The sequence below is a fragment of the Manihot esculenta genome, chromosome 7 (assembly GCF_001659605.2).
Source record: "Manihot esculenta cultivar AM560-2 chromosome 7, M.esculenta_v8, whole genome shotgun sequence".
Classification (NCBI taxonomy): Eukaryota; Viridiplantae; Streptophyta; class Magnoliopsida; order Malpighiales; family Euphorbiaceae; genus Manihot; species Manihot esculenta.
This window is the reverse complement of record NC_035167.2, coordinates 23,780,214-23,803,303: the sequence shown is the minus strand read 5'-3', so window position 1 is coordinate 23,803,303 and position 23,090 is coordinate 23,780,214. Positions and strand designations below refer to the sequence as shown.

Sequence of the window (23,090 nt, the reverse complement as noted above, 5' to 3'; positions counted from 1 at the left end):
AATATTACAGATAATAATTCAACCATATTATCTAGAGAAAGTACTTGGAATGACCAACAATTAGCTAATTGGAAATCCCCTAAAACAGAAATTTCAGCCATATATAAAAAAGGAATATTTGATTTTAAAGCCGCTAGAACTTACCAAAATACACACTAATGCTACCTTATCAAACTTACAGAAATACAGAGCGTGCCTTTCCTGATCCCAAACATCAGTTATAAATTTAATTGAAATGAACTTGGTTGCCTAACATGCTTTGTCAACTATATAGCGGCAGTAGGCAAAATTGACTTTGTAATTTTGGACATGTCTGCCACTAATTTTTCTCTGTAAATTAACGACCCTCTCTGCCCTTTCGGTGACGACCTCTTCAAAAAATGGCTTCTCTACAACTCAACTTGCCCTCTCCTTCTCCTACTTCCCCACTCTCCTGTTCTCCTCGTCTTTCTAGACTCAACCCCTCTCCCCTTAATCATCATTGTTTTACTCCTATTGCCACTCGGTTCCTCCGCTTCCACTCAAATTATCGCCAGTCACTTCATCCGGTCTCCGCCGTGCCTTCCGCTGTTGACCTGGCAGAGACTAATGGTACCGACGGCCGTGATTCAGAGAAGAAACCGCTTCTTGAGGTTAAAGATCTAACGGCAGTTATTGCTGAATCGAAGCAGGAGATTCTCAAGGGCGTAAATCTTGTTGTCAATGAAGGAGAGGTTAAAAACCTAAAATTTTAAGATTACAGATGTTTGTTTTCTTCTTTTGATTACCCCAATCACGTATGAACAATTATTATCTCTGCGTAGGTTCATGCTGTTATGGGAAAGAACGGTTCTGGGAAGAGCACATTTTCTAAGGTTCGTATCCCATTTTCCATTTCTTTGAAGAATTTTCAACTGCTTTATTTTTTTGAATTGGTGCTGTTCGATATAATGTGGTATATAATCAAATGGGAGGTGGTCGTCATTGATGAGATGCATTAAGAGCTATTTTTTAGCGTCTTTTGGGCAGCATTTTCTTTTTACTGCGTGCAATATGCTTCCTTTTTGCATCATGTAGATTGTTTTTTTAAATAAATTATCTGCAATTGTAGTCTGCAGGAAAGATGTATCTTTTTATAACATGAGGTTCTATTTATTTATTTTTCTTTTCAATACCTTCTCTCCCTTTTTGCAGATGCTCATGCTACCTATTAGACAGAAACTTTTAATAATGATCTTTTTGGGATTGAATTAAACAATTGCTTCTGAGTTTATTATTGTAGCATTGGTCCCCGTGATTTAAAAGCACGTAGATTTTAGTCCTTCCCTTCTGCTAGCTAACCTTGGCTTTTAGATGAACAAATATTGAATCTGTAAAAATTTTGTGCATGATACTCTTTGGAAACATTTGAATTTTTGAAAGACAGTATTTAAGTCCTTGATTTAAAACATATCAAACTTTAGGTACATGTCTAATATAACATTCTATCACACATAAACTTTACATGAGTAATTCATCCGAATTACACACACTGAAAACAAATCCTTCCATGGTAACTACACTAAGTTATTGAGAAATTTTTTTTTCTTCTTTGCATAAATTGTCATCTAAGCTTCAGTTTTAGAATAACCGTAGTAAACGAATCATAAACACTAAAACATTATATATGAAATACTAAAAGTATTTTCCTTTAAAACAACACATTTCATCTTTCATTTTCTTTTTTTTTTTTCCTGAAATCTAAGGGATCTTAGGGGTACTAATGTAAAAATATCAAAGAATTAGAAGGTCATTTCTTTGAATGAATAAGACTGAATTGTTCTACTTGATAGCTATTAATAGTTGACTATTGGAAGCATGAAAGTGCTGGCACTTCTAAGTATCATGGGCTAATATGATTTATACAAGGAATGGGCCAAGGTGTATAATAGGCCAATATCTCTTGGGAAATTATATAATTACTCTCTATTTTTATTAAGGTTACTGTTACTAAATTGGATTTTCCCTCTAGATCAATAAGTCTCAATGGGATCTCATGCCTTGCAGGTTTTGGTTGGTCATCCGGATTATGAAGTGACTGGAGGCAGTGTCATGTTTAAAGGGGAGAACTTGCTTGAGATGGAGCCAGAGGATAGATCTCTTGCTGGGCTTTTTATGAGCTTCCAATCACCAGTTGAGATCCCTGGTGTGAACAATATTGACTTTCTTAATATGGCATATAATGCTCGCAGAAGAAAACTTGGTCTTCCAGAACTTGGACCAATTGAGGTACAACTATATGAGAAACTAGTGGCATTTTGATGTATGGTTTTAACATCTTAATTTGATATGGAACCCCGGAATCACGAATGAATAACAATCTATGAATAAACAAGGTTTCTCTACTACTCCCTTAATTAACAAAATAACTAGAAACGTGGATTATGGAGCCATAAAATCAAGAACAGAAAGTCACAAAGTAACTAACCTTGATAAGTTGTTAATCCCGAAAACAACACAAACAAGAGAAAATAGACCTCACTTTGCATTAAGAAAATAAAAATACCAATGTCACATATGTGTCATAGGGTCGGCCACCCCTCCTAGCTCCTCTATTTATAGGCCTTTTCTCACCAAATCCTAGTGGAAGAAGGATAACAAGTCAAATCCTACTTGTATTAGGAAAACTGAAACTAATCCTATCCTAACTGGTAAAACTTCTAAACTATGTGATGGCTGAAATTAGAAGCTAATGGGCCTAAAATAAATCCAATCCAAGTCCAAAAAGAAAATAACAAAATACATAAGATGCGCTGAAGCATACACGGCCAAAGAAGAATAGCAAGATCTGTTGTGCATTGAACCGTGTAGTGGCTGGGTATCCTACTTGTACTAGGAAAACTGAAACTAATCCTATTTTAACCGGTAAAAACTCTAAACTATGTGATGGCTGAAATTACAAGCTAATGGGCCTAAAATAAATCCAATCCAAGTCCAAAAAGAAAATAACAAAATACATAAGATGGACTGAAGCATACACGGCCAAAGAACAATAGCAAGATCTGTTGTGCATTGGACTGTGTAGTGGCCAGGTGGGCCGTGTAATGGTTTGCCATCTTCACTCCATTGCAATTACTCCAATTAATGTCACGAGCATCTCTCTTTATGAGTCTACTTGCTTTCCAAACTTGGCAAGACAAGCTGTCATGGAGGGAATTGATGGGTGCATATAGTGAGAGTTCCAAGTTTTGAAGTGCAACTTTAAGTCCTTTAGAACAAGCCTCTTGATAGGTCCAAGTGGCAATGCAATGCCCTTGTCCACTTGAACTCCATGTAGGACTATTTCAAAATGCTAAAGAAATAATGCAGGAGTTCCATTTAAAGGTTTTTTTTTTTTTTTTTTTTTTTGGGGGGGGGGGGGGGGAAGGGAGGGCTAAAAAGTAGGAGTTTTTTAACACTTGAAAATAAGAGTGAAGATGTTAGTTTTCTAGAAAGAAAAATTAGAAGAGAAGGTGGGAAAAACAAAATTGCAGTTGCAATTAATGTTAGCACACGCCTCATTAGACATTGAAATCAAGAAGGAAAAAAAATGACAGTTTTTTATGACACTAAGATTGTTGTCATATGATAGTTGGGTTGATAGATTATCTTATCTTAAAAGGAGTGTGACAAGTCAACATCAATGTCTTAATCTACAAATTGTGAGGCACGCCAATTTATTTTTATTTGGAAAATTTACATAATTACGTTAAATGATATAGCTGGTTGGACAATCATTCATCGTCTCTGTTAAGAGTTAAGACATTCATTTCTGTGAAAAAAGTATATTTTTTAAATTATTTTTTTCCTTCTTTGTAATTAAATCTTACTTTTTCTCCAGTTTCCTTTATATTTGAGAATCAATTCACTTTGGCCTAAACAATAAACTGTGGGTTGTTTAGATGAAATACTAATAGTTATTTTTCTGTTGCAGTTCTATGCTTATTTGTTCCCAAAACTTGAACTTGTGAACATGAAGAGTGACTTTCTTAACAGAAATGTTAATGAAGGATTTAGTGGAGGTGAAAGGAAGCGCAATGAGATTTTACAACTTGCGGTAATGTTTTGTGGGTTTTTTTGCATAATTGCTTGTCTATTGAGAATTCTTGCTGGTATCTGGTGAACAGCGAAGGGTGTTCCTTGTCTTCATATTCATGTAATAGACATTTTGGATAATTTGCTGTTGCAACCAAAATTTAATGGATATTGCCTTGTAATTTTACTGGGTTTCTGAAGTCTGAACAGGCAAGTATGTTTTTAACTGGATTAGCTTGCAGTTTTATTTTTGTTCTGGAAGAAAGGAAAAAGCAGTCTGTTTTATATAAATGTATCTGGTGGAGTGATTCTAATATGCTATAGCTTGAGTTCCCTTGCTTTTGGTACGGTTAACAAGTACCCAACCTAGATAGAGTTCAAGTATTAATTGAGTTGCATTTTGTTTCAGTCATAAATATCATTGCTCTGTGTTCTATGAAATTAGAAACAAACAAAAATGTTATGGATAATGGATAGACTAAATCCATTCTTCAACAAAGTTCAAATTTTGAAAAAGTCTATCAACTAAGATTATATTCTAGCAACAATAAATAGATCGTATTATCTAGTAGTTTGTTATCTTTATTATCTTAGTAGCTTGCTATTAGATTTTTAGTATCTTATCTTAGTAATTTGTTATCCAATGGTAGCTTATATTAGATTTCTACTTTAATTAGAAATACTAAAATTGTGAGAACCTCCACTTATAAATGGTTTCTATTTATTCAATAAAACAAGTAGATTTAATCCTAAAATTGTGAGATTGAGACTCTCTCCTTTTCTTGAGCTTGAGGTGTTAAGAGCTTCCTCCAACGAGCTCCTTCCTTATTGGTCATACTGTGAAGCAATCTGTGATCCGGGACTATAACAAAAAAGCTGAACATTAGTTTTTCTAAAGTTTTCTACTTTTTAATGAAATGAATATTTTCTTCAATGTATATTGTAAAGTTCACCGCCATTCTTCTTGAAACCATACAAGAAAGGTTGATCCTCTTATCTATTTCATTGAACTGGAATGAATATAGAGTCAGGAATGTTGGTAACCAGTGGTACAGTTTGTGTGCTTTATGACCACTTGGCATACTTGCAATTCTGAACCTTTACTAGCTGATAAGTATGTATTATTTCTGGAAAAAATTGGTTTGCTTGTCACTTGATGAAGTGTTTTTTTGCAAAAGTCTGTTAGTAGCATAACTTATTCTCTAAAATAATGGAAACCATCAGTTTCTAGTAATTTTTTTTTTTCCAAATCAGTGCACTTAGCCTGTGGATAGTTGAAATTACAGCTCTTGATGCTCATCTAATTCCTTGCAAGCCTCTTTCATTTTATTTTATTTTTAAATTTTTTTTGGAGTGTCCTCAAAAATTGAATTTTGTTCATGCCCTGAATGAATTCAGTGTATATATATTGCAGGTCCTGGGTGCAGACTTGGCCATATTAGATGAAATTGATTCAGGGCTAGATGTAGATGCACTCAAAGATGTTGCTAAAGCAGTGAATGGGATCTTGACTCCAAAGAACTCTGTTTTGATGATTACGCATTATCTACGACTTCTGGAATTCATTCGGCCTACATATATCCATATCATGGTAAGCTATTTGGAGATCTAAAATGTGACCAAGTAGAGTTGCAAATCATGGGTAGAAATCATATTCCATGAAGCCTTGCATTGCTGATAAATGAATCTATTAGTAGAATAACCTAATATTGGTTAGTTTATAAATAACAAATTGTTGCCAATTTGGAGTACTTATTACCTAAAGGGGTGGTGAGAGATGCTATCAACGCATGATTAATAAATTATGTCAAAAATCCTAATCACTCCATTTGGAATAAAAAGTTTTGCAAGAATTCAATTTAATTGATTTCTTTTCTAACAATTCTTTTATTGGAATGAAGGAATTTAACTATTTTTTAACTTAAAAAATTTTCATTTTAAAAGAATTAGAAATTTTTCATGATCTTGCAAAAATTCATTTGAAATTTTTTTCTTGCGAAATAAATCTTGCCAAACGAGAGGAATATAAACACATCACATATAAGAGGAAGAGTGTTACTCAGTAACATTAGGCAGAATTCCTGAACCTTGGCTTGTAATTTCCAAGTTCTAGATTATAGAAGAAAAGTGTTGTTGATCAAAGTGGTTACAACAACTATCTTAGCTTGTTATCTCTAGTTTGATTTTTTAATTGCTATCTTTAGTTTAATTTTTAAATTTTAATAGAAGATAGGAAGTATTTTAAATTCAAATGTTGATGTAATATGAATGTAGTCTTCACTATAAAAAGGCATTAAGATCATTGAATAAAATATTCATAAAATTATTCATCGGTTTATGATATCAGATATTTTTCTCAAACAAGTTCTCAACTTATTTCACAATAGGTTCCTCAAAGAAAAGGAAAAACATTAAGAAAAAATCAGTCTAGCTAGAGGAGGATTTTTCAGTTAATTAACTTATGACGAGATCCTATTCAAGGGCTCATAACAACTCAGTATCAGAGTCGGTCGTCATGGGTGATTCAACAAATCTGAAAGAGAAGCTGAACTCTTTCATGTAGCAAACTGATGGTCGAGTCAACGACTTGGTTCATCGAAGTTTTGGAGCTCATTTGTACCTTCAATAGAGGAGCAAACCAAAACCAAAACCAAGATGGAATAAGTAGCGGTCAACAAAATTGTGTGTAGCCAAATAATGATCATTCTGAAGGACGCGTAGTGCCTATTTATACAAAACTTAACTTTCCCACCAACTCATTTGGTGGCTCCAACGATCCACTTAGATGGCTTAATTGTTGTGAATAATTTTTTCACAATCAACAATCAGTATAAGCATAGAAAGTCAGCCTAGCTGCCTTCCATCGTACTGGTGAGGGTCAATTCTGGTTTTATAGACTTGAACAGGAAGAACCTGAGATGATATGGCAAGCATTCAAAGAGAACTGCAGCTTGCGATTTGGTCCTCCTTTCGTAGCAATCCCTTGGGGGTTGGTGAATTTGAAGTAAGTTGGATCAGTGGAAGATTATCAGTGCCGATTTCAATCCTTATTGGCAAGAGCAACAAAACTGACCAACAAGTTGCCTTTTTTACTGCAGTTGAGCTAAAGGCCTTTACTACAACTGTGATGAGCCATATTTTGTTAACAATCAGTGCAAAAAATTATTTTGGGTGGAGTTGGAGGATCCAAGGCCTCCTATTATTGAACCAGATGACTGGGAACAAGTTTGAGGACAATCTTTTTCTCCAAGAAGGGAGGGTAATGTTGTGGATATGCATTATCTTTCTATTTGATAGAGATTTTGATCAAAATGGTTAAAACAAATAAGATCGGTATTTTAACTTGTTATCTCTAGTTTGATTTTTTAATGGCTATCTTTAGTTTAATTTTTAAATTTTAAATTTGAATAGAAGATGAGAAGTATTTTAAATTCAAATATTGATATAATCTAAATGTAGCCTTCACTATCAAAAGGCATTGAGATCATAGAATAAAACATTCAAAAAATTATTCATTAGTTTATGAGATTAGCAAATTCTCTCAAATCAATTTATTTCACAATAGGTTTGTAAAAAAAAGGCAAAAATATTAACAAGGAAAAATCATTCTGGCAAGAGGAGGATTTTCAGTTAATTGATCTATGACAAGATCCTATTCAAGGGCACTTAACAAAACAAAGAGAAAGGATAGAGGAAGAAGATAGAAGATAAGAGAGAAGAAGAGAAAGGATAGAGGAAGAAGTTAGAAGATTAGAGAGAAGAAGAGATATAATGCACCAAGTAGAGTTCGTGATGCTCTATGGTTTTAAAGAATGCACTATTGCTAAATTCCTTCATAGGTTAAGAATCTTAAGGTGTGAAATCACATTTTGCATCATAAACTTCAAGCTTCTAATTTAACTTCCACATTATTGAAGGTAGATTAAATGGAGAACTCAATACCCATGGATGAAGAGGTTGCGAGTATTTCAGAAGTGATCTTGGAAGAGCAAGAGCACAAATAGAGCTTTGTGGAAGAATACATTGCATATGCTGATGAAGGAGAATTGCTCAATATGGAAATATAACTTGATGAGGAGCTATATGAGACCTTACTTCCTATCTCTTTAATCCCTTGCAACAATTTTTTTTTTTCGATATACAGGTTTTATGATGAACAACTATAAAGCAATCAAAGTCTTTAAGCAAAATCGTGTGAAGGAAGCAAACATATGCGAGTATCAATTCCCTTTGATTGTAGCTACCTACACGATCGATGAGGTTTTGAGGACAATCCTTTTCAAGAAGGGGTGCATGTTTGGAAAGTTGAAGTATGTCAATTATAAACATGTAAGGTGGAAGAAGCATGGTGAAGACTTATGGGTTAGATTGAGTTAATGAATTTGTGCTTATTTGTATTGTAGAAGGCCAAGTCCAAATGGAGAAATTCTACTCAAATTCTATGTGGAATGCTTGAAGGGTTAAAGATTGGAAGAAGAAAAAAAGAGTGGGCCATTCTTATCTTAAAATTCGTGGATCTAGTTCTACTATAATTTATTCACTTTTAGAAACTCATATTTGGGTAAGTTTAGTGGTTTTTTTTCAATCACTTTTATGATCCTACATGAGTTAAGATTCAAATTGATATATTTATCTTTCAAGATTCTCCAAGATGAAAATGAATTTTGGCTACTCAGTGAGATGGACATTTTTGTGGTCCTAAACTAAGTTGAAGGCTATAAAAAATTCCTTATCCTTTTAGGAGTGACATTTGGAACCAATCATGATAGGAAGCAGGACTTCTATTTGTATGCTAGTTAGGTTGTGTTTTATTTTCCTAGTTCAAGTAGGATTAAGTTATTATTTTTAGTAGGAGTTCTAATCCATATGCTAGTAGGATTACTTACCTAAATAGAATTATGTAAGGTTAAAAACTAGCTCATCAAGCTTGTGATTTTCAATTAGTTGAGTTTAATAGACCATATTGGTTTTGCAAGCTTCTTTGCTTATAACTTTTATTAAAGTGTGGTGAAATTATGACTTATCACTATCCTTGATGTGCCGTCCAAAAAATTTTAATTTACTTTTAGCGTTCTATTTTCAAAAAATGGATGGAGTTATGAGTTTGTTGAGGAATTTCCTGAGGACAAAATTTTCTTTTTGCGACTTATAGTTGCAATGAAACAGGCTCTTTAGAGGGAACTTGAAAATATCTTGAGTTGAAATACTAAAAAGCTTTGAAGAATTTTCTCATAATTCTTTTATTGAGTTGTTGCACTTAAATACAAGAGAGACATAGCCATCACTTGAAAACAGGGAACTATTAAGCAACATGGAGGATCACTCTCCTACCACTAATAAAAAGCAAAAACTAACTTGCAATCTCTACATTGTGGGTTAACCACTAACTATATGGCTTTTGAAAGTAGGACAACAATTAACAATTTGAGAAAATGACAATTGAAACTTGGCAGCAATACTGAAATTTTAGCAACATGTGGCAGCATTAGCTATCACTTGTAGCTGAATCTAATTGAGGCTAGATTTGCTAACATTACTCCCCTCTCCACTATGCGCTTGTTCTCAAGTGCAAACTCAGAAAATTTATGAGAATTATTCACCCAGTAGTTGATCCGGGTTTTCATTTGCTAAATCCATCCAGAATAGTTTCTTGCACTGAAACAAAATCTTTTCCGTCGTCATTCCTCCATCCCATTGCGATTTAAGTGCCTAATTACTCAGATACCTTTCGCTTCTGTTGTTTGTTGAGATGAACGATTGGTTGAAGGACTTGTAGCACATATGGATTAATTTTTTCGTTCATAGAGTCTTGACATGCTCATGGTTGTGATTAGGTCTATTAGTTGGTGAAGTTTCACCTCCATAGCAATGTATTCTTGCAACCCAGTGAGATGAAGCTGTATTTTTTGATCATGGTTGAGGCTTTCCGCTCGAGAGACAAGTTTCTCAAATTGGATTTGGTAGTTAGCAACTTTTCTGTCTGTCTTAATTTTGCTAGCTTTCCCAATTTGTTACTTTGGATCGATAGTCCAAAATGGAAATTGCATTGGTATTGGTGTTTGAACTCTTTTCAAGTCAAGTTAGGAAAATCTTGCATCAACGACAAAAATCGCAATTGAGTTGTACCTTCTAAATGAAAACAAGTCAGACTAATCTTTTTTTTTTTTGTAAAGGTCTATTGGTATTAAAGAAGTGTTCACACCTACTTAGCCATCCTAATGGGTTTTGGGTTAGAGTTAGTAACGTCATGGGTAAGAGATTCCAACTTAGCACTTTATTCTTCTTGGCAAGCCTTGTTAGCAGCTTGCTCTTCCAAGAATAAGGCAAGAATTTGATTAGGTTGTTGGATTGAGTCGCCCATAATTCTGGCTCTGATATCAAAGTATTAGGGTCCTTAGAAATGGATCGAGTTATGGGTAGGGCTGAGTATTCGGTCGGTTCAGTTCCGAACCAAACTGAAATAAAAAACTAAATTCACAAAAAATACAATCGAAACCGAACCAAAATTAGAGTATAATCGAATTGAATCGAACCAATTCGGTCCGGTTCGGTTAATTGAGAATCAAAAATAAAAAGTTATATCAAGATTCATTGCTGCTCTTCATCCTTTCCCAACTTCAATCAGTTGCAAACATCATTCAAAGTTCCAAACCCACTTCCAATTTCATCATTAGATAGAGGCAAAACAACTCGTTACCATTAGATTTTCAACAGTAACATTACCATTACACAGAGTATTTAGCAAAAAGAAAAATAAACAAAGAAATAATTAGTGGCTCTATAGATCCAAAAATTCTAAAAGTACAAGTTATTTAGATAGATAGATCTAAGTCCAAATACAAGATCTATATACACAAATCGTCGCAAGGAGAGCAACAGCCTGATCATCACAAGGAAAGCAGTAGTACATCGATCGTAGGTGTGTCGCAGGGAGCAAGGTGGTTCCATTGTGAGAAGTGGTGGCACAGGCAGTAGTGAGGAGCGGTTAGATCCAGTAGCGAGGAGCGGAGGGATGAGATTCGGCAATCAGGAATGGCAACGAGGAGCCACGACAAGGGCTTAAACTGAAGAAGAAGAAAAAGAAGAAGAGGAACTGAGGAACAAAGGAGATAACTGTGAATGCAAAGGAGAGAAGGTAGGAAGGAGAGAGGCAGCTAAAGAAACAACAAATGAATGTAGGGTTTCGTTATGTTATTTATATAAGGGTGCAGTGCGTTTCGGTTCGGTTTTCTCTTAAATTTTGATTATTTAACCGAACCAAACTGAAAACTGAAATTTATAAAGGTCAATAATCGAGTCAAACTGGACAGACCAAATAATCAATCGGTTTGATTTAGTTTGGTTCTGTTCAGTTTTCGGTTAAAAACTGAAAACTGCTTACCCTAGTTATGGGTCTATTGTTGAAATTTTCTTTGGGACAATATTTTCTTTTTGCGACTTATGGTTGCAATGGAACGAGCTCCTAAGAGAGAACCTGAATATCTCTTGAATTGAAATACTAAAAAACTTTATAAAATCTTTTTATAATCCTTTTATTGAGTTACTGTACTTACATACAAGAGGGAGGCATAACCATCTCCGGAAACGATTAAGCAACATGGGAATCACCCTCCTAGCACTAAGAAAAAATAAAAACTAACTTGCAGGATTAACTACTAAGAACATGCCTTAACCACTAACTATATGACTGTTGAAAATAGGACAACAATTAATAACTTGAGAAAATGACAACCGAAACCTGGCAGCACCACTGAAATTTCAGCAACACATGGCTGCATCAGCCGTCACTTCTAGCTGAATCTTGTTGAGGCTGGGTCTATTAACACAGAATAACTTCTAATTATTATTAGTTTTTTGTATTCACTATAAAATAATAAAAAAAAAATCTAAAATTGTTGAAAAAAATGATAAAAACTAACTTTTGCACAATAGCACTTCAAAACCACTAAGTATCTAGAATGATTTGATCTCTTCAACACAAAAATTCGTAGAGAAGTTGATTAATAACACCAGAAGAGTCTTGAAGTTCAGAGAAATATTTTAGAGAAACTTGAGAGAAATCAGAAAAAGGGTGAATTTTGGCTTGGGAGGAAAGTGGAAGGCTTCAAAATATGAAGAAAAAAGTGTCTTCAGCCTCCAATAATTCATAGTCCACGTGAAAGCTGTCTCCTGCAGCAATTCTGAAGATTCCTGCCCATCAGATGAAACTAACAACTGTTATGGCCGTGACTGTTGTGTAATTGCTGCAATTTTTTTTGGCCATGCAAGAACAGCCTTTAACAGCCATGGCTCCTTACGTAATTTAAAACCATGGACCAGAGTGATTGATGGAAAAGTTTTGAATGTTTCCCAAGGATTGATCAAGTGGATAAATTTGCCTGTGGAAGATGCAAGCTGGGAAGGCCAAGCATTCATCCAAGCTGAGTTTTGTCACAGAAACCCTGACACTGGGTCTCGGTAATCATAGAAATAGAAGAAAAGAAGAAGAGTTTTAGGGAAAAGAGATAGAATAGAGAGAGAGAGAGAAGAAGAGAAGTATTTGAGAGAGAGAGAGATAATTCTTCATTGATCTTGGAAGATTACCAATACAGCTCAGCTATAGTCTTTTATGTTGTAGATGAAAGGTAGTTTCAACTAACTTTACAATCTACAATTATACTGTCACTTGATATCTTTTCCCTCCAAATCCTGAGCCTACTTATTCCTATATTTTCTTTATATGTGACAATATCCCTCCCTTGAGAATCTTCTTGTCCCAAGAAGGTTAAAAGGCTGGAAACTAAGACTGAATAAGGTTCTTATCTTCCCAAGTTGCATCTTCAGGTGGCAAATTTTTCCACTTGATGAAACCTTGAAAAACACTCAGACCCTTTCCTGTCAAGTGTTATGGTCTGCACAGACAGCTTCCGCAATTTATGAAGAGAAAAATTTAAAATAGAGGCATTATTGTCACTCTTCTTGATGTTAACATTTTAATGCACAAATCCTACCTTGACAAAATGGCACTTCCTTCTTTTGTCTCCCCCACATTTCAAATGCATCCTCCTCTTTGAGTATTATATGCCTACATGATCCCAGCTCATGTATACTATTCTGAAAATTCCAAGACTCTTTTCTATACTCTTCTTCTTCATAAACTTCCACATCCCCTTCTTGATTTGATATATTCTCAACAAAAACACCATTCTTATGTTCATACACTTCAAAAATTCCAACAGCAAGAAGACTATCTTCAATATTTTCTCCCGTTATAGATCGAATCCCAATTTTTGTCCTTGGAGAAGATACCTTCTTCCAAGCGTTGCAATTAGCAAGTGTCACCCTCTTCCCTTGATGTCCTTCAAAGATATTTCCTAGCTCCAGTTCATGAGATCTTGAATTTACAAGGGAAGTTTCAAAGCTGTTTTCATGCTCAAAACCTTTAATATTCTTATCATTTGTACCATTAACATCATTAGGTTCTTTGCCCTCAAATGCAATCAATTCTATCTTTGCAAAATAGATTGAACTACAATAGTTTACAGATTCACCTTGGTCTTTGGCAGATCCAAGATTGGGGTTAGGAAGCAACCCTCTGTTTTCCGGAACCTTACTTTCAGTGACTTTGTTTACTTGAGACTCTTCTGATTTGCTGCATTTTTCTTTACCCTTATCCTTCATGTCCTTCAATACAATACCCATAAAAGCACGCACTTCTTCCTTGAATTTGTTGTTCTCAGCATCAGTTTTATTGAATTTTTCTTTCAGTACCTCCAGATCCTCAACATTTTTCTGCACTGTCGGTTGCAGAATCCTTAATTGCTTCTTCAATTCCACAACCCTAACTCCTTCTTGGCCTATCACCTCATTTCTTGACCTACCACCACACCTCTTGAGATGTTCCTCATCCTTTTTTCTTATTTTTCTTTCAATAGTTTCCAATAATCTCTCAAGATCCTCTTGGTCCAAAGATTGTACTTCCATATTATGAAGAAAAGAAAACCTAGATATGTATTATGATAGAAACAAAAGATTTAAAGAAAGAATTAGGAACAATAAAAATAGAACCAAACAAGAAAGTAAGTGATGAAACGAATCAGATATTACAAGAATTTCAAGAAACAGATTTCTTGAAATACAGGAATTGGGAAGTGAAGAAAGAACAAGAAAACAACTAGAAAAAGAAGAAAATCTGATTCAAGAATTCAAAAAAGAACAAAAGGGAGGATAGAAATTTTAATGAAATAAAGAAGAAATAGAGAGCAGAAAGAAAAGAAATTTCAGGGAACAAAAAGAAGAAAAATTAGAGGAAGAAAGAGAAGAATCTTAGAAAAGAAGGAATAGAGGGAAGAAGAAAGAAGAATTTAGAGGGAAAGAAGAGGGAGAAAAAAAAATGAAGAGCAGAAAGAAACCTGATTCTGTCATGGATGCGACCTAAATCAGCCATTTGCAGCTCAATCCCACTCGAAAACAAGCTTGGATACCAATTTGTTACAGAAACCCTAACACTGGGTCTCGGTAATCATAGAAATAGAAGAAAAGAAGAAGAGTTTTAGGGAGAAGAGATAGAATAGAGAGAGAGAGAGAGAAAAGAGAAGTATTCGAGAGTGAGAAAGAGATAATTCTTCATTAATCTTGGAAGATGACCAATACAGCTCAGCTATAGTCTTTTATGCTGTGGCTGGAAGGTAGTTTCTACTAACTTTACGATCTATAATTATACTGTCACTTAACATCTCTTCTCTCCAAATCCTGAGCCTCCTTATTCCTATATTTTCTTTATCTGTGACAAGTTTCCAGATTACTTTCTTGGGGACAAGAAGATTCTCAGAGAAGGGTATTGTCAGATATGAGAGAAAGAGGTATAGAAGTAAATAGTGGCTCTGGAATTTTATGGGAATAAATGCAGGGAAAGTCTGTTGTTACTGCTGAAGAAGTCTGTTGTGGAATCTGTTTTAACTGCTGGGAGAAGTTGATGGCAGTTACAGGTTCTCTCAGCTTCAGTATATAAATAAAGAGATGTATTGTACTGATATGTCAATCAAGATTAACAATACTCTCTGTCTTTCTCAAATTTCTCTATTCTATCTCTGGTTTCTACTTCTGTCTTCCATATCCCTCTTTCTCTTCTATTCTAATTTCTTCTCTGCAGCAGCATACCTAATCTCAGGTTTCTGCTGACAGTAAAACACCCATTTGTTAGAAGTATAAGATGGTAAAATATGTGTAACCTATTTAATAATATTGGCCATGTTGGGCATGGTTCAACCTGCTATACATGACCAATTTATGTCAAGACAGCTTGCTGTATTTATTAACAATATATTTTTTTAATTTTTACAAAATTTTTAAATGGGTTATTTGGGTTATATAGTAAATGTGTTAATGACATGAATAATCAAATGTGCAAACTGCATGTTATATATTCTGGTTGATCAACTTATGCCACGACATGCATATCTATTCAGAAAGTTGCTATGAGACAAAAACATGATAAATTAAACCCAAAAACTTTTGTTCCATGTTGGGTTCATATATTCTAATATAACCACCTTTAAAACACAAGGTTTTGTCTGGGAAAGCAAAACAAGTTCTGTCTTCTTCTATCCCTTACCCTTGGCTGGAAACCAGAAATTTTCCAATCATAAATCTTAATAGCCAAATGTATGAGAGGATTCATTTTTGATAAAATGCATGAGTAGATCTCAGCTGTTATTAGGAGTCTGCATTAGGTTCTACACCTTAGGATAACATCTCAGCTGTTATTTGTATTAGATTGTAAGCTTGGACGTATATTTCAACTAAATTACTGGATCTCGATTCTTGAGCTATGTAAGCTTAGGGTGTGAGAAGAAGATTCCAGCATATGTAAGCTCGAGGACGTAAGAAGCCTAAAAGATTCTGACTTCATATTGTGCTATATGGAGTAGCTAATCTTAGAATAAGGAAGTATCTGATAAATTTGGACAACTAAGTTCTTTCATTATTCTTTTAGTAAGTTCCAGGGTATATCCTTCTACACACATACTTTCCATCAGAGAGCATTTATCATGTTCTGGGTAATACTATGTAAACGCCATGATACATCATCACGGAAAGAGGTAGGTGATGTAATTTTGTTTCTGCATCTACTGAGAATTGGTAGCAATTATAAGAAATTATTCTATACAACCGTTTTACGTACAACTGTTGTGTATTAGCCATTGATTATGGTGGGACTTATATGGGAACCACTATAAGCAATGACTACACCACAATCGTTGTACATATATTAAAATTTCTCGGCAATTATATGAATCCTTACCTATTTTGTTTTTTCAAGTACGAAGGGGAAATTCCGTAGTGTTAACTGGTCGACGCCTGAGTTGAACTTCTAGTGAATGGGTTCTCATAGTCTTTGTTCAAATACTTCTTTCACGTGTATAAATTTTTCTAACTTTCAAGATAATTGACAAAAAAAAAATACATTGACATAAAATCTTGAAAAAATCAAGGCAGTCTTTAGAATCACTTAGCCACGCCTTTTTCAATGTGTATAAAGTGTTCATATTGAAATTTTGTCCATGGTCTTGCAGGAGAATGGCAGAATTGTAAAAACGGGGGACATTTCGATTGCAAAGGTTCTAGAAAAGGAGGGTTATAGAGCAATCTCTTCCCCCTAATTGCAGGACAATTATAATTTAGTTCCTGAGCCTCTCATCTCTCTTGCTGATAAATCTTGCTTTGCTCTTTATTAGCTTCACTTCTTCAAACGCTAAAAACTGCTGTTTTATTGCAGGGCTAGTGTGGGCCATTTATTTTATTTTATTTTATCTATAGCTATAAAAGTTTCATGTTGTTTTCAGGCCAGTAACCAATTTTGTGCCTGTTATTTTGGTTTTACTGTTTAAATATATACAAGCTCCAAAATCCCCGACTTATGAAATAAAATATTAAAAGTTTTAATTTGGAGCTTTGAATTATTAAACTTTCTAAAATAGTCCTTTAATTCAAAATTTTCACTGTGGTATGTCTGCTAATGAATTATAATATGGGACAGTTTTTTTTTTTTAATTAGAAATTGAGAGAGTAAAATCTGAGATCTCTCAGATTTATTCAGATGTACTCTTCACCATATTAAGTCTGTGAATGCTATAATGTGAGAGTTAAAAATTTAAAATAAAGTTTTATCGACTATTATGTTAAGCAAATAAATTTTAAATATTTAATAAACAAAATTACTAATACATTATCTTAATTTATATTGTAAATAAATAAACCAGTTTTACAAAATAAGTAATTTGTTATAAACTTTTTATAAACATTAAAATTTAAATCTACTAAAAATTATAAAAAAAATTTATTTGCCACAACAAAACGCTTTCATTTAATTTTATTCTCGTTAATATCCTCAAAAGTTCTTTTTAACAAATTACGCATCTATGCTATATATATAAATTAGTTTGCTTGCCCACATATTGTGCGGGTATGGTACTATTATATATATTAATATAAAGTTATTTTATAAAATAATATATTTTTTGTATGAATTTAAGTTATTTTATAAAATAATATTTTTTTTATGAATTTATTTCAAGAAGTAAAAGGTTTTTTTTTTTTTTTTTAATCCTGATTTTAAACTTGAAATTAGTGATGAAATTATTGATGATTAGAGAATGTATCAGAATATCTTATTTACCTTTTGGGATTTAAAATAATATAATTTTTTTTATTTTTAATTGTTGATAGTCAAAAAATGAATTAAATTATCTTATTTTATCTTTTGAAATTTAAAATAATATAAGAAATTTTTTTAAAATTATCTTATTCATAATATATAAGTTTTTTAATATACCTTGCATTATATATTGATTAATCTATCTCAGCAAACAAAAAAGATAATTATAAAAAAAATTAAAAATTCAATTAATATTTATTCTAGAGTAAGAAATTTAAAGATTTTAAATATTAATAGGATATGAAGTTATATATCATCAAATTTAATTGTATAAAAAAAATTAAAAATTTTAATATTTACAATATTCAATAGTAAATTCCTTGAAAGATTTCAAATATTAATAGAATATGAATTTATGTATCATCAAATTTAATTATATAAAAAAATTAAAAATTTTAATATTTACTATTATATATTATGAATATTTAATATTAAATTCCATTCAACGAAGTATATTTGTAGAAAAATAAAATTTATTAAATTTCAATAATAGTGAATAGTGATAGTAGCAGCGGTAGTAGCCGTGAAAGAAAATAATCATTTGCTTGATTATAATACTTTTCAAATAGGTCACTTTCTTGAACGATAAATTTAATATATTAATCATATTAAACCGTCACTATTTTATACAAGTATAAATAGATTCATAATAATTATAACTTAAATATGTTTCATTATTGAAAAAATAGGATGACATCTCAAAAACATGATTAAATTTGAATTAAAGATTTTCATCATTTGAATGATTTCTCGTCTAATTTTTATTTATCTAACAGGGTTGAGTTGGCCGGTAAGAGTTGTATAATCCTACATTCAATGTTAAATGCTAAGAGAATAATAAGAAAAAAAAATTTAAAATATAAACCATTTAAAAATGGAAAGAGAGTTGTGTACAAAATTATAAAACGAGAATGTGCTAGTGAGTCTTATATACAATAAACATATGAAGCTTATGAAGCTTACATTTTGTAATAAGTTAAAAAGACTAAAATTATCACAATTATTAAGATAATAAATTATAGTAATTCATATTTAATAACTTGTTGATTTAGAGGATTAGAAACAATATTTTCTTTTTTTATATACTTTAATTATTTATCTATTTATTTTTGATATTTATTTGAATTGAATAAAATTTTAGTTTGATAATATTTTATTCTATTAATTCATGGAGATTTACTATTTAATTTCTGAATATTGCCATTATTTATAAGTTGGTCGCTGCATTTTCAAAAATCTATTAAAACGTATTCAAATAATTAATTTATTAACAAATAAGTTGTAACGACCCGAAAATCGGACCGCTACCGGCGCTAGGATCCGGGTCGACTTAAGGCCGCCGGGACCCGTAGCAAGCCTGACATATAACCTGTAAACCTGTTTAATCCCAAACATGATCAACAAACATACATAAAAATTTTAAACTTTTCCTTTCATTCATCCAACTCAACCTGAACATATACTGTGCATAGTCATAAACATAATCCTGATCCCTCTGTGGGATCTCAACAATGCCTCAATGGCAATACATCATGAGATGAGTTGGCTAACATCTGTATCATCAAATATCTAAGATCATGCATCAACAAGGGATTACAAAACTCATAGGGTCAAGCACATCTATAACCTCAATATACCTCATTACATACATACTGTAATCTCTTACATTACATCATATTACAATTGTCATGTCCACCATCTAACTATTACATACACATACTTCAAAACTCTGGCTAACCTCCTGGTCTACCCTGTACCTGCACATCTGGGGTTAGGGGAGAGGGGTGAGCTACAAAGCCCAGTGAGCAGAATAGTGAAAACATATATTTAAAAATCTCATGCCATTATGTAATGCAACACATCACAACAAATCACATCTCGGATGGTATTGTCACCAATAGTCCTCTACATAGTCCAACTGTGCCGGGACGTAGAATGGGTACAACCGGTCTTTCCCTTAACATAACATATCATACAGTCCAACTGTGCCAGGGACGTAGAATGGGTACAACCTGGACTTCCTCTTACATCGTGCCAGGGACGTAGAATGGGTACAACCTGGACTTCCATACCATATCATGCCATAACATCATCATATCATATGAGGACTAAAGGATCATCCAATGACCAATCCACATCAACATCATAAATGCAATGCAACATATTCGTGAATACTAATGCAAGCAACCTACTATATCTCATGGCATTCATGATGCATGGATCATGCTCAAAATTCATATTTCGTTATTTTAAAACTTAAGGTTTATTCCACTCACCTCTGGCTAGCTCTGATAAACTCTGTAGCAGCTGGCTCACTGCTGGGGTCCTCGGTTCCTCGGGTCCAAACCTACACAGGTGGACTCCAATGAGGGACCAAACATACATAAACATAACTCTAATATACTCCCCAAAAACCCCCTAAAACATCATGAAACAACTACATAAAAACATGCAAGAAATGGCTGGACAGGGCACTTTCGGCGGCCGAAAGTCCCAGACAGAGGCGAAACTCATGCATGTTCGGCGGCACCTTCGGCGGCCGAAAGTCCCAGACAGAGACGAAAGTCTCTTTTCGGGGGCAACTTCGGCAGCCGAAAGGCCTGCCTCCCCAGCCATGAGTTTCGCCTCTGTCTGGGACTTTCGGCCGCCGAAGGTGCCGCCGAAAGTGCCCTGTCCAGCCATTTCTTGCATGTTTTTATGTAGTTGTTTCATGATGTTTTAGGGGGTTTTTGGGGAGTATATTAGAGTTATGTTTATGTATGTTTGGTCCCTCATTGGAGTCCACCTGTGTAGGTTCGGACCCGAGGAACCGAGGACCCCAGCAGTGAGCCAGCTGCTACAGAGTTTATCAGAGCTAGCCAGAGGTGAGTGGAATAAACCTTAAGTTTTAAAATAACGAAATATGAATTTTGAGCATGATCCATGCATCATGAATGCCATGAGATATAGTAGGTTGCTTGCATTAGTATTCACGAATATGTTGCATTGCATTTATGATGTTGATGTGGATTGGTCATTGGATGATCCTTTAGTCCTCATATGATATGATGATGTTATGGCATGATATGGTATGGAAGTCCAGGTTGTACCCATTCTACGTCCCTGGCACGATGTAAGAGGAAGTCCAGGTTGTACCCATTCTACGTCCCTGGCACAGTTGGACTGTATGATATGTTATGTTAAGGGAAAGACTGGTTGTACCCATTCTACGTCCCGGCACAGTTGGACTATGTAGAGGACTATTGGTGACAATACCATCCGAGATGTGATTTGTTGTGATGTGTTGCATTACATAATGGCATGAGATTTTTAAATATATGTTTTCACTATTCTGCTCACTGGGCTTTGTAGCTCACCCCTCTCCCCTAACCCCAGATGTGCAGGTACAGGGTAGACCAGGAGGTTAGCCAGAGTTTTGAAGTATGTGTATGTAATAGTTAGATGGTGGACATGACAATTGTAATATGATGTAATGTAAGAGATTACAGTATGTATGTAATGAGGTATATTGAGGTTATAGATGTGCTTGACCCTATGAGTTTTGTAATCCCTTGTTGATGCATGATCTTAGATATTTGATGATACAGATGTTAGCCAACTCATCTCATGATGTATTGCCATTGAGGCATTGTTGAGATCCCACAGAGGGATCAGGATTATGTTTATGACTATGCACAGTATATGTTCAGGTTGAGTTGGATGAATGAAAGGAAAAGTTTAAAATTTTTATGTATGTTTGTTGATCATGTTTGGGATTAAACAGGTTTACAGGTTATATGTCAGGCTTGCTACGGGTCCCGGCGGCCTTAAGTCGACCCGAATCCTAGCGCCGGTAGCGGTCCGATTTTCGGGTCGTTACATAAGTCATTCCATCCATCTGCAGCTCCCTTTTCTATTAAACACATATGAAAAGATCGAAATGCTCTCAGTTCCTACATGGAGATAGACTTATTTTTCCAAATCCCTAATTTTGCTATTTTCTCTAAATTGACAAACCTCTCTTTCCATCTTCTCAATCCTTGCAATATCTTAACATAGATTCATCTCACTCTAATGCAAAGCTAGCAGAGCCTTCTCACCCATAAAAGTTCGCAGCATCCCATGCTTTCAATTGAGGTTTTGGTGGCCAAAGCTTGGAGGTTTTAAATGCATGATGTAAGTAAATTGATTCATCATATCTTCCTCCTCTTCTTCTTTTTCTTCTACATCTTCATCCTCCTATTATTAGTTCATTTTATTGCCAATCAAATTCCTCCCAACTACATCAAACCTTTTATTACTCTACCTTGATTTTAGAAAACAAAATAGTCTCGTCATACCTCTTCATCAACGTCCTTGACCGCGAGTCTCTTGGCACTCTGATTTGAAACTTACCCACAAATTTGTAATACAAATATCACTTTCTTTCCTTCACATCATCCTCAAAGTTGGAGGTGCCATCATGTATCTATTTATTTAAGTGAAGTTCTCTTCTTAACCTTCACTAACCTTGCTTTATGTTGGAATTTCACAGGCTTTTCCTATGTCAATTTCAATCCACATCTCTATAAGAAAACAACGATCTTTGAACAGGAGGTTAAGGAGAAAAAATTGGCGATCAGAGGGATAAGTTGTGTTGGATTGAAGCTAACTTGTAAGAAAAAAAAATTGAGAAAGGACTCTTGATAGCATTGCCATAGACAAAAAAATTGTGAGAAAACAAATTAAGAAAAGGATTATTGATGTTTCTAGATTTTAGGAACTGATGTTGTTGTTGGATTTATAAATTTTAATTAAACTATTATGCCATTGTAATTGGATGATTATGGATATTTTAAAAATAATTTCTTTGAGTCATACAGGGAATTTGATGGTTTAAAACATAAGTGGCAGCTTCTTTGATCTTCATAAGTAAAAAAGAACTCCTTTAATGCACCACATCCAATATTCCATGTAATTTTTTCAACGTCTCCTTTTCTTTTTGGATTTTCAAAAAAATGATTCTATTTACATATTCTAATTATATAACTATTACATAATATAAATAAAAAATATTGAGTTATAAGGAGAGATAGATGAGAAGAGAATTTTACAACCCATAATAATAAGAAAAGAAAGGACACACATACCCTATTTAAAAATTACCAAAATGATCTAATCATTCATCCATACATATTATGCTTTTCAAAATTTATTCATAACCATTTATCATGTAAATAAATCATATTAAAAACATAAAAATTAACCATTAATTTATTTTATATTTATTATTAGTTTTGTATGCTAAAATTAAAATTAAAAAATTTAATATTTTAATTTTGATACTAATGAAAAATAATTTATGAATAAAATAATTTTATTCAGACCTCTAATCATATTAGAA

The 23,090-nt window shown here is 33.7% G+C and overlaps 1 protein-coding gene across 1 annotated transcript; it reads left to right on the top strand.

The window, feature by feature from the left end:
* The first annotated feature begins 256 nt into the window (after positions 1 to 256).
* On the top strand, positions 257 to 16,956 carry LOC110619410 (ABC transporter I family member 6, chloroplastic). Its single transcript, XM_021762839.1, has 6 exons — positions 257 to 713; positions 804 to 854; positions 2,026 to 2,247; positions 3,932 to 4,054; positions 5,447 to 5,623; positions 16,587 to 16,956. Exons 1-6 carry the CDS (start codon positions 381 to 383, stop codon positions 16,671 to 16,673), a joined length of 993 nt encoding a protein of 330 aa, XP_021618531.1. The 5' UTR covers positions 257 to 380; the 3' UTR covers positions 16,674 to 16,956.
* The last annotated feature ends 6,134 nt before the right edge of the window (positions 16,957 to 23,090 follow it).